Source organism: Pristis pectinata, chromosome 11, assembly GCF_009764475.1.
Source record: "Pristis pectinata isolate sPriPec2 chromosome 11, sPriPec2.1.pri, whole genome shotgun sequence".
NCBI lineage: Eukaryota > Metazoa > Chordata > Chondrichthyes > Rhinopristiformes > Pristidae > Pristis > Pristis pectinata.
In genome coordinates, this window is record NC_067415.1 from 63,345,170 (window position 1) to 63,357,257 (window position 12,088).

The following is a 12,088-nucleotide window of genomic DNA, read 5'->3' on the forward strand; positions in this document are numbered from 1 at the left end:
ATCATCTTCAGGGGACCAAAAGCATAGTCATGGAGATCAGTTTACAAGTAGGTTTTCAGTGGTTTTCGACAGGATCTCTTGATCTTAACAGATTTCTGCAGTTTTCTCTCCTTGTTGATTTACTGGTTATTTTCGTGGCTGCTTGTTAAAAATTCATGATGTCAATATTCCCATTTTTGTGGCTGACAGAACTGTTGATATTTGGAAAAGTTTAAAAATTACTGATTTAATTAGCAGAGATGTAGCAACTACACTGACCTGAGCAATAACTGCTGCAATTGCAATAGCATTTGATGTTGGGGTTGAGTCCCACTCCAGAAGCCTACTCTGGGTTCTTCCCATTCTACCCAGAGTCCATCCCATACATAGACTCAGAAGCATGTAGAGCATCTGATTCTGTGAGATCATATCACACACTGTTAAGGGAAAAAAAGCATCAACAGATCTGTTATTTTGTGGTTAATATATCCTCTCCCTCAATTCAACTGAAATTAGGATTTTCAGATTCTAAAGCTGGAACAAATCATAAAAAAATTATAGCACCAAAATTTAAAAAATTTAAAAATTATAGCATCATAATTAAAAACCTAAAATACAAGTATAAAATAATGTCTAAAACAAGAGGGAAAAATGCATTATTTTGTAATGTATTATAATCATAATGTATTATTTTTAACCTGCATCACATAGTATTACACTTGACTCTCAAATGAAATTTATTTTTTGTTCCATTTGCAATACTGAATTTATAGCATTGTATAATGACCCCAATAGAGAGAAAATTTAGAAGAATTTCTGTAGTAATTACAATCTGCTAACAGATGTTCAATTGGGGGTGCGGTTGAATAAATTTGATATCCCAGAGGCAGCCACATGGATCACAATAAGGATTCCAGACAGCATCAAAGCATCGACTAATATCCATTTGCACTCAGTGTGAACTTTGTTATTCATTGGCTTCATTGGTTTCATTAGCAGAGGAACAATATCCTGTGAGTGGCTTGCTCCAGAGTAAACTATCCTGTACTTTCCACAGGAAATCACAAGAAAATAAGAGCAGGAGTACGCCTCTCAGCCCCTCAAGCCTGCCCTGCCATTTAATAGGATCATAGCTAATTTGCCCCAGGCCTCAACTCCTCTTCTGCGCCAGATCCCCATAACGCTCAACTCCTTGATCTTTCAAAAATGTATCTTCTTCTTGTTAAATACTGCCAATGTTCTGGCCTCCACAACCCTCTGGGGTAGGAAATTCTGAAAATTCACCACCATCTACAAGAAGGGTTCCTATGCACCTTAGTTTTAAATGTAAAACGCTGTAATCTTGTAATAATGTCCTTTCATTTGAGATTCTTCCACTCTTCACATTCACCCTCTCATGCGCCCTAAGGATCTTATACATTTCAATAACGTCACTCCTCCTTCCAAAATCCAAAGAATATATATGTAATTTTTTTTAGCCGTTCCTGATAAGACAACCCTCTCATCCCAGGAACTAGCCCAGTGAATCTCTTTTGGACGGCCTCAAATGTTGGTATATTCTTTTCCGTTCTCCAATTGAATCTGACCTTTGAGACACTGAAGAATGCCACATGATACTCTACTTCAATATATTCTGATGCTGCAAAGGAGGCTTTGGTGAAGGGAGTGGAAAGGAGGATGAGTGTCAGGAGGCTCTCCAGACACATAATTAGAAGGTAGTTGAAGTATGTACCCCTGGAAGTGAATGCAAGGAGTTAAAGGCCAGAGGACCTGACTACAATGCTGCAAGTTTAATAATCTCACATGGTCAACCACAATCTCAAAAGTCCATATCTGAGTGCAAGTGACATGACTAGCTGCACTGGTAGCTTCAACTATAGTTCAATTCACAAATCACTGTCACTTATTTACTGGATGTTTCTATTAAATAAAGGGGAAAAATTTAACAGGAACTTGAGGGGCAAAGGGTGGTACATATATGGAATGAGCTGCCAGAGGAAGTGGTTGAGGCGGGTACAATAACAATATTTAAAAGACATTTGGACATGTACATGGATAAGAAAGGTTTAGAGGGATATGGGTCAAATGAGACGATCTTAGATGGGCATCTTGGTCGGCATAGACAAGTTGGGCTGAGGGGCCTATTTCTGTGCTGTACTGCAGCATGGAATGACTCTATTTAAATTACCCTTATAGCTTGGGGTGAGATTGTCAACACTTCCAGTGCTTTTTTTGAGGACTGGGCCTTCTTATTACGTCACTGGAGACCTTGCATCATTGAGATCATACTGTTCGGCTTTGGGCAGATAGTTTCCTTCTACATCCAGACCAGGTTAAATACAGCCCTGAAGGAACCTGCAGGCAGCATGATCTGGCCCACTGTAAATCAGTGATGGGTGAATGGTGGCGTGTACTTGAGCAGCAGCAGGGTTCTGGAACAACCTCAGATTTATGGAGACTGTAACAAAGGCAGGTAAGAACTGCACTGAAATAGTCAAGTTTAACATAGACGAATGAGTGCTTTAGCAACAGATAAGCAGATTACCACATTATTGAGTTCTGATGAATTCCATTGGAAATATTAACTGTACCTCTACAGATGCTGCCTGATCTGCTATTTACTTCCCCATTTTCTGTTTCCAGTACCATGCCATTTCTAGGCTCTCTTATTGACTAACTTGAGCATTGGCATTCAGGGAAATGCACGATGTTGCAGATAGATGAAATTGCGTGCTGATGGCAGATGAATATGAGGAAGTTTGTTGATAGAAAGGTCTATGGATGAACCTGCAGGAGAGTTGCTGTGAGAAGTATGGTGATCTGTGCCAGCCAATTTCAATAACAATATTTAAAAGAGTCTCTGCAAACATGTCAGTGAAGCATCTGGTATTACTGGATAAACTAAGTACTGAATGACTGAAGCAAGACTCTCCATGCGCAGATCCATGATCTCGTGAGACTAACGGATGCTGGAACCACTGGAATGGAGTCTTCTTAGGCAAAGCCTGTGCACATTCTGTCACATCTTACTCAATGCGAGGCTGAGTGAAGGGTGCAAGGATGCAGGGAGATGCTCTTTCTCAATGACGGAGGAAAAAGACTGCCAACAGCTGATGAAACCAAGGAGGTATGGTTGAAAGTTGCCACAGCAGTGCAGGTGTGGCGCCATGCTCATGGATTCAATACCAAAAGCACTTTAACGATGTAAGCAGATTGGGAAACCTCATCAAAATGGCACTTCTATCATCTTAACAAAGATTTTTCAATCTCACTACAGCTCATCAGTTCTCACAGCACCTTACCTGCAGGTTCACCCATGTATTTCTGTTAAACTTCCTCAAACCCAGCTACCACCAGCACACACGCTCATCTCTCTGCAATGTCATGCCTTTTTCTCCTAGTCAAATGTTTCTGAACATCCATCTACCCTTACTCATAGATTTCTCAGTTCCCTCCTTGCAGAGAGAAGCATTGGGAGGCCAATAATGGTTTTTATAGGCATTGATAAAGTATGGCCTCTAGTCATTTGGCAGTAGACATTGTGCTGTCAAGCTGCAAATGTCTGCCACCATCTGGTATGACACCATGTACCTCTTTCTGCCTTTTATGTTCAGACACACTGAGGAACTTTGCCCTCACCTGTGTAGTGTGGGTAGCCTCCATGAAACTTAACTATACTGATTCACTCACACCTGTGAAGGTGTAGCTCTGAATACGGCAGTTTGATACTGTCTCTGTGTTCCTGCTCTCATCAATGCTGCTATTCACCTTAGTCCTCATCTAAGGTCCAGTTATGTAACATAACATAATTGGCACCCATGATGATCTGATGCATTTGGAATTCAAAGTGGAGACAAAATGTACAATTTTTTGAAGTTGTCAAATAAACTTCAGATGTGTCAGTGTTATCTCTGAAGTTGTCAATGTAACTCCTAAGTAGTCAGAGTAACCTCTCAGCATGACTACTGTGAACAAAGCCTTTCACAGAAGCAGCTGTGAGGTTTCTCTACTTATTGGCATATTTCCCTGCCAATGCTTCAGCCCCTCAATTGCCGCTGTGTTCTCGTTTTGATTTCACTGGCAAGTCCCAAGAAGCGTGGGAAACCCATGGAATCACAGTTAAATTTGAAAAGGCAGTTTAACACGGCTCTAATTGAATCACTGACGTATTAAAATTGACAATCCATGATTGCTCACACACAGCCGAATGCTTGGGAGTTAAATGCAAAGTCAGTGGATTAGAGCCTGCTTCCCTGTACATTGTCAATTCCCCTACTTAAACCCCGCTAATCCCAAGTACATTTGGTCCTAAAAATTAGAATCCCTTGCTCACGGTATCTTTGAAAGATAAATTCTATAGTTTTCCATCAAAAAAAACGAGTGAAGGTTTTTCATTCAGGATATTTTTACAATACTAAGTACTTGTTTGAAGAGCTGTGGCCTGCAGGACTATTCTGAACCCTAGAAGGTAGGATTAAGCTCTTTTCTGACCAGCACAGACATAATGGCCTGAATAGCCTCCTTCTCTGTTGAAAGCTCCTCAATGAGATTCATAGAACTATACAGCACAGAACAGGCCCTTCAGCCCAACTCGTCCGTGCTGACCAAGATGCCTTTCTACGCTAATTCCACTTGCCTGTGTTTGGCCCTTATCCCTCTAAACCCTTTCTATCCATATACCTGTCCAAATGCATTTTAAATGTGGTGCATCTAATTGTACCTCTGACTGCTCATTCCATAAACTCATCACCCTCTGTATGAAAAACTTGTGGTAAATCTTTCCCCTCTCACCTTAAACCTATGCCCTCTAGTTTTACATTCTCTTACCCTGATGAAGAAGACTATATGACCATCCCCTCATGATTTTATAAACGTCTAAAAGGTCACCTCTCAGCCTCTTTCACTCCAGAAAAAGCAGTCCCAGCCCATCCAGTCTCTCCTTATAAATTCAGGCTCCCCAGAGCTGGCAACATCCTTGTGAATCTTTGCTGCACCCTCTCTAGTTTGATCACATCCTTCCTATAGTACGGTAACCAGGACTGCACACAATATTCCAGGTGCTGTCTAACCCATGATTTGTATAACTGTAGCATGATGTCCCAACTCCCATACTTAATGCCTCTGCTGATGAAGGCAAGCATACCTTATGCCTTTCTCACCACTCCATCTACCCGTGTTGCCATTTTCAGGGAACTATGTACTGTAACCCAAGGTATTGCTCTTCAATAACACTCCCTAGGGCCCTGCCATTCACTGTGTATGTCCTTGCCTGGTTTAACTTCTCGAAATGTATCACTTTGCATTTGACTGAATTAAATTTCCTCAGCAATTCCTTTATTAGTTGATCAACTAGCACTTCCTAGTTTATCTAAATCCTATTGTACGCTTAGATAACCATCTTCACTCTCCATTATACCAGTAATTTTGGTGTTATCTGCAAAGTTGCTAATTGTGCACCTACATTCTCTTCCAAGTCATTAATATACATGATGAACAAGCACCCAGCACCGATCCCTGTGGCACACCACAGGTAACAGGCCCAAAATCTAAAAAACAGCTCTCCACTACCACCATCTGACTCCTTCCAATTTTGTGTCCATTTGGCAACCTCAGCCTGGATCCCATGTATTCTAACTTCCTGGACCAGCCTACCATGAAGGCCCTTGTTAAAGGCCTTCCTAAAGTCCATGTAGATGATGTCCATCACCCTGCCCTTGTTAATCCTCTTAGTCACATCCTCAAAAAACTTTTGCCATTCATAGGAATAAATATATGTAACTATGTTGGGCTTTTGAATCTCCCATTATAGGTGTTCGTTCATATGTATGGGTGTCTTTAATTCCAGAGTTTGTAACCTGGGGATGGCCTGTATTATGCTTCTGCAAATGAAAAAGTGATTTGGTACTTCAAAATTCTGTTATAAGATCTGTTAAGAGTCAAATTATCCAGAATATCTGTAATATTTAAAAGAAGTTTTGCATCTTACATTCAGCTAAACTTCCCAGCAAAGGAGCTCCAATTCCATCCACTGAGTATCTGAAAGAAAGCAGATATAACTGTTTCTGGGGAGTAACAATGTTTCATTTCAGTCACAAATGTTTTTTATAGAAAGGCGCATTGTTCTAGTTTTATGTTGTGTATGCTTTACTCATCTCAATCAATATCACATAATCTGCTCTTTTAAAAATTATAAATTGAAACTTCATCCCAATTTTAATTTATGTTTTCTTTGAATGCAGAAACACCTCAATTGTACCCACAATTCAGTACTCAGTATTACCCACAATTTTCAATACAGCTTATAAACATATGAAAGTAAGAAAATATATAAATCATAAATTAAAATTGCTTTACCTCGACAGATGCATATAGTTAGTGACTGTTGCACTGGCCTGCAGCAATAATCCAATAGACAAAACCTTCAATATTGGATGCATTGGTCCACCTTTCTTAATTGATTGCCAGATTGGTTGAGCATAAATGCAGGCTGCAATGAAGTAAGCCAATACAAGGAGGAAGTAGAAGTCATGTAACCCTATGAAAAGAATTAATAGCTGAGATTCAAAGATAAACAAAATATTAATACTGAATGATGCAGAACTTATTTGAAAATGCCTGACTTTTAATACATTCGTTATTGCAAATACAAATTAAGCCTTATGCAAAATAACCTAAATAAAAAGAAGCTATGTGTGATTCTGCTTCTCTGCTGAACTATGCAATCACCTTGCCTGCTCCAAACCTGACCAATACCTCCATGCACACCAGACTTCAAAGCCTCAGTCTCCACTTACCATTATTCTGTCAACCCCAGACATTTTTTTAGTAACTGTCCATTCCATTTTCCTTACCATATCTTCCAGCCTGAATTCAGGGCTGATCTAATGATCAGTCTCCCCAATCTGACATCAGGCCATTTTATTTTTTTTAGGAACTCGTTCATTCCCAGGATTAAGATGTCTAATACTAGAGGGCATGCATTTAAGGCGAGAGGGGGAAAGTTCAAAGGAGATGTGCAGGGCAAATTTTTTTTCTTGTACACAGAGAATGGTGGGTGCCTGGAATGCACTGCCAGGGGTGGTGGCGGAGGCAGATACGATAGATGCATTTAACAGGCTCTTAGATAGGCACATGAATATGCAGAGAATGGAGGGATATAGACCATGTGCAGGCAGAAGGGATTAGGTGTCATTAGCTTAGTTAGTTCGGCAAAACATCATAGGCCAAAGGGCCTGTTCCTGTGCTGTACTGTTTTCCATTCTATGTTCCCCATTGTCCATTCCCAGCTCAGCCATCACCCCATCAATCCACATCTCTGCCTGACTTTAATTTGGCCTGAAATTAACTTTCACACCATGCTCTTTTCTGTTTACAAGAACTCTAAGAAAGGCCAAGCTTCCTGGGTAATCTATAACCACTACATCAAATTCAGATAAATAAACATTCACTTACACTGGATATTACAATATATTTATATTATTTAACCATTGATGATCCTTACAATGACTGTTCTTGAGAGGGACTCGTGGGCATGAAGCAGCCTAGTGCATAAGTTGTATACAATTCCTTGGACTCCCAGAAAGATTGTACCAAACAGAGTAGGTATTTTCTTTACCATTTGTGCTGTTCTATGGACCGAGGTGGAGATCTTTGTTTTAAAAGAATTGATGGTTCTCAGTTTGTGCTGAGTTCAGGTGAATCTTACGGCTTTAAATTGGCCATAGCAATTGGGGCAGTTAGAGTCTCCCTCCTGTGGTGAGCCACTTGATGGTATCAAATTGTCATATTGCTGCCCTTTTTCCTTGAGATTATCCTTATCTTCTTCAGTGATCAATAAATTAATTGATATTGAAGGAATAAAGGCGTATCGGGTTTATTTCAGGAATGTAGCAGCATCTCATTTTGAGAATTCCATTAGAGTTCTGCTGCAATTTGCCTACCGCCACAACAGGTCTACAGTGGACACAATCTCACTGGATCTCCAATCTGCTTTGGAGTACCTAGACAACAGCAAAACATTGGTCAGGCTGCTGTTTATTGATTACAGCTCGGCGATCAACACCATCATCCCCTCAGCACTAATCAACAAATTTCAAAATATGGGCCTCTGCACCTCCCTCTGCAACTGGATCCTCCAGTTTGTTATCAGGAGGCCATAGTCAGTATGGATCGGTAATAACATCTCTTCCTCACTGACAATCAACACAGGCACACCTCATGGATGCATTCTTAGGCAACTGCCCAACTCTCTCTACACTCGTGACTGTGTGGCGAAGCACAGCTCAAATGCCATCTATAAATTCGCTGATGACACCACTGTTGATGGCAGAATCGCATATGGTGATTAAGAGGTGTATGGGGGTGAGATAGATTGGCTGGTTGAGTAGTGTCGCAATAACAATCTCACACTCAACGTCAGCAAGACCATGGAGTTGATTGTGGACTTCAGGAAGGGGAAGTCGGGAGAACACACACCAGTCCTCATTGAGTGGTCAGCGATGGAAAGGGTGAGCAGCTTCAAGTTCCTGAGTGTCAACATCTCAAAGGATCTTTCCTGGGCCCAACACATTGATGCCATTATGAAGAAGGCACGCCGGTGGCTCTACTTCACTAGGAGTTTGAGGAGATTTGTTATGTCACGAAAGACTCTTGCAAATTTCTACAGATGTACAGTGGAGAGCATTCTGGATGGTTGTATCACCACCCAGTACGGAGCCTCCAATGCGCAGGATTGAAAAAGGCTGCGGGGGGTTGTAGACTCAGCCAGCTCCATCACGGGCACAACCCTCCCCATCATTAAGGATATCTTCAAAAGGTGGTGCCTTAAGAAGGCGGCATCTGTCATTAAGGACCCTCACCATCCAGGGCATGCCCTCTTCACATTACTACAGGAGGTAAAGGAGCCTGAAGATCCACACTCAACATTTTAGGAACAGCTTCTTCCCCTCTGCCATCAGATTTCTGAACGGTCCATGAACCCATGAACACTACCTCGTTATTCCTCTTTTGCACTATTTATTTATTTTTGTAACTTATGGTAATTCTTATGTCTTGCACTGTACTGCTGCCGCAAAACAAGAAATTTCACGACATACAGTGGCATGCAAAAGTTTGGGCACCCCTGGTCAAAATTTCTGTTACTGTGAATAGCTAAGCAAGTAGAAGATGACCTGATTTCCAAAAGGCATAAAGTTAAAGATGACACATTTCTTTAATATTTTAAGCAAGATTTCTTTTTTATTTCCATCTTTTACAGTTTCAAAATAACAAAAAAGGAAAAGGGCCCAAAGCAAATGTTTGGGCACCCTGCATGGTCAGTACTAAGTAACACCCCCTTTGGCAAGTATCACAGCTTGTAAACGCTTTCTGTAGCCAGCTAAGAGTCTTTCAATTCTTGTTTGGGGGATTTTCACCCATTCTTCCTTGCAAAAGGCTTCTAGTTCTGTGAGATTCTTGAGCCGTCTTGCATGCACTGCTCTTTTGAGGTCTATCCACAGATTTTCGATGATGTTTAGGTTGGGGAACTATGAGGGCCATGGAAAAATCTTCAGCTTGTGCCGCTTGAGGTAGTCCATTGTGGATTTTAAGGTGTGATTAGGATCGTTATCCTGTTGTAGAAGCCATCCTCTTTATCTTCAGCTTTTTTACAGACGGTGTGATGTTTGCTTCCAGAATTTGCTGGTATTTAATTGAATTCATTCTTCCTTCTACCAGTGAAATGTTCCCTGTGCCACTGGCTGCAACACAAGCCCAAAGCATAATTGATCCACCCCCGTGCTTAACAGTTGGAGAGGTGTTCTTTTCATGAAATTCTGCACCCTTTTCCCTCCAAACATACCTTTGCTCATTGCAGCCAGGAAGTTCTATTTTAACTTCATCAGTCCACAGGACTTGTTTCCAAAATGCATCAGGCTTGTTTAGATGTTCCTTTGCAAACTTCTGATGCTGAATTTTGTGGTGAGGACGCAGAAAAGTTTGGATATTTAAGAATAATCTTAAATTTAATCTTAATTTAAAATATTAAAGAAATGTGTCATCTTTAACTTTATGCCTTTTGGAAATCAGGTCATCTTTTACTTGCTTAGCTATTCACAGTAACAGAAATTTTGACCGGGATGCCCAAACCTTTGCATGCTACTGTATGTCAGTGATAATAAACCTGATTCTGTTCTGTGGCTTTCATTGTAGCAATGCTCAGAAGTGAGTAGACTTAGTAGAAGTGTCAGAACTGTGGAAGTTGTGAGTTGGCCTTGTTGCTTAACATCCAGATCTCAGTTTCAGGAGACTCCTTATCCACTGACATCCTCTACAAACCCACTGATGCCCACAGCTACCTCAATTACAGCTCCACCCACCCTGTCTCTTGCAAGGATGCTATCCTTTTTTCTCAATTTCTGGCTTTCCACTCCAGGACATCTGAGATGTCCAACTTCTTTTCTAACTGGGGCTTCCCCCCAACTGTGGTCGAGAGAGCTTGCACCCGTATCTCTGCCATTTCCCGCACCTCTGCTCTTACCCCCACCCCTCCCAGATCCAACAGGGATAGGGTCCCCGCTGTCCTCACATTTTATCCCACCAGTCTATGTATCCAACACATCATTCTCTGCCACTTCTGCCATCTCCAACCAGACCCCACCACCAAGCATATCCCCTCCCCACCACTTTCTGCCCTTCGCAGGGACCACTCCCTCCACAACTCCCTCGTTCATTCCTCCCCCCCCCCCCACTCATTCCGCTCCCACTCTGGGAACTTTCCACTGCTCCTGCCATAGGTGCAACATCTGCCCCTACACCACCTCCACCCAGGGACCCAAGAAGTCCTTTCACCAGCACCTTCCTTAACATCACCTACTGCGTTTGGTGCTCCAAGTGTGGCCTCCTCTAGACTGGTGAGACTAAACGCAGACTAGGTGACCGTTTCGCAGAACACCTGCACTCTGTCCGTAACCGCGATCTGCATCTCCCCGTTGCCAGTCACTTCAATTCCACTCCCACACTATCACTGATATGTCAGTCCTCGGCCTCCTCCACTGCCAGGAGAATTCCAAGTGCAAACTGGAGGAACAGCACCTCATTTTCCGTCTGGGAACCTTGCAGCCTGACGGCATAAACATTGAATTCTCCCATTTTAGGTCATTCCCACACCCCTTCACCACAACCCCCCCCCCCCCCACCATGCTTCTTCTCTTCTTCCTATTCCAAGCCTCTTTTTTTTCCAACCTTTTTCCCCTCTCTCTCCTTACCTTTGACCCATCCCCTGGTGGATCTGATCTCCCCTCCTCCCCCACATCTGCCTATCACTATCTTACCTGCATCTACCTATCACCACCTTGTGTCCACCCCACCTCCCCTCTTCTGTCCACCTATCACTGCTCTGCTTTTCCCTCCTATATATTGGGCTTCCCCTTTTCCTACCTTCAGTACTGAGAAAGGGTCCTGACCCGAAATGTTGACCGCCTGCTTTTCTCCATGGATGCTGCCTAGCCTGCTGAATTCCTCCAGCATTATTGTGTTTTTCATCTAGATTCCAGCAACTGCAGTCCTTTGTTTCTCCAGATCTCAGTGCAGTTCTGTTCACTAAATATTTCTCACAAAATGGAATCTCTTAGAATGAAGGAATCTTTGGGCTTCCAAGATATATGCATGACTATAGAAAATGCATTCACAATCAAAGATTGCTTGGACACTGAGCATGTAGAGCTGACTTGATTCATAAAGGATTGCAAGGAAGCTATATTACCAATCACAGTGTCAATCATAGCCTGTATTTTGCTTGCAACTCCGTATCTCCTTTACTGTTAAAGCAGCAAAAAAAAACCCTTCTGGAGTAAAGCACATTGGTAGCATCTTTTACAGTATGGTGTTCAGTAAAATGTGAGAAATGATATCGATCAACTAAATTGCCTAGGCATGTGTGGATGGTTGGAGGTCTGCCTATAATCAATTACAGCAGGTCCTACTCACATACTTTCAGATTTTGCCAGGGCACATGACTCTAAATCTGATTACAGATGAGAGGCGAGGTCAGAATGAATGCCTTAACATTAGGACAACATTTGACAAAATGTAATATCAAGAAGCCCCAGTAAAATTAATGTCACTGTAAATC

The 12,088-nt window shown here is 41.9% G+C and overlaps 1 protein-coding gene across 7 annotated transcripts in view; it reads right to left on the reverse strand.

Annotated features, from left to right (window-relative positions):
* gpr180 (G protein-coupled receptor 180) overlaps positions 1–12,088 on the reverse strand; it is a 98,332-nt gene that overhangs the window by 35,598 nt on the left and 50,646 nt on the right. For all 7 annotated transcript variants that reach the window (XM_052026652.1, XM_052026648.1, XM_052026653.1 and 4 more), the window contains 3 exons: positions 6,334–6,514; positions 5,966–6,015; positions 259–416 (listed from right to left, as the gene is read on the reverse strand). In XM_052026652.1, the coding sequence (XP_051882612.1) occupies positions 259–416; positions 5,966–6,015; positions 6,334–6,514 (389 nt within the window). The remainder of the gene's footprint in view (positions 1–258; positions 417–5,965; positions 6,016–6,333; positions 6,515–12,088) is intronic.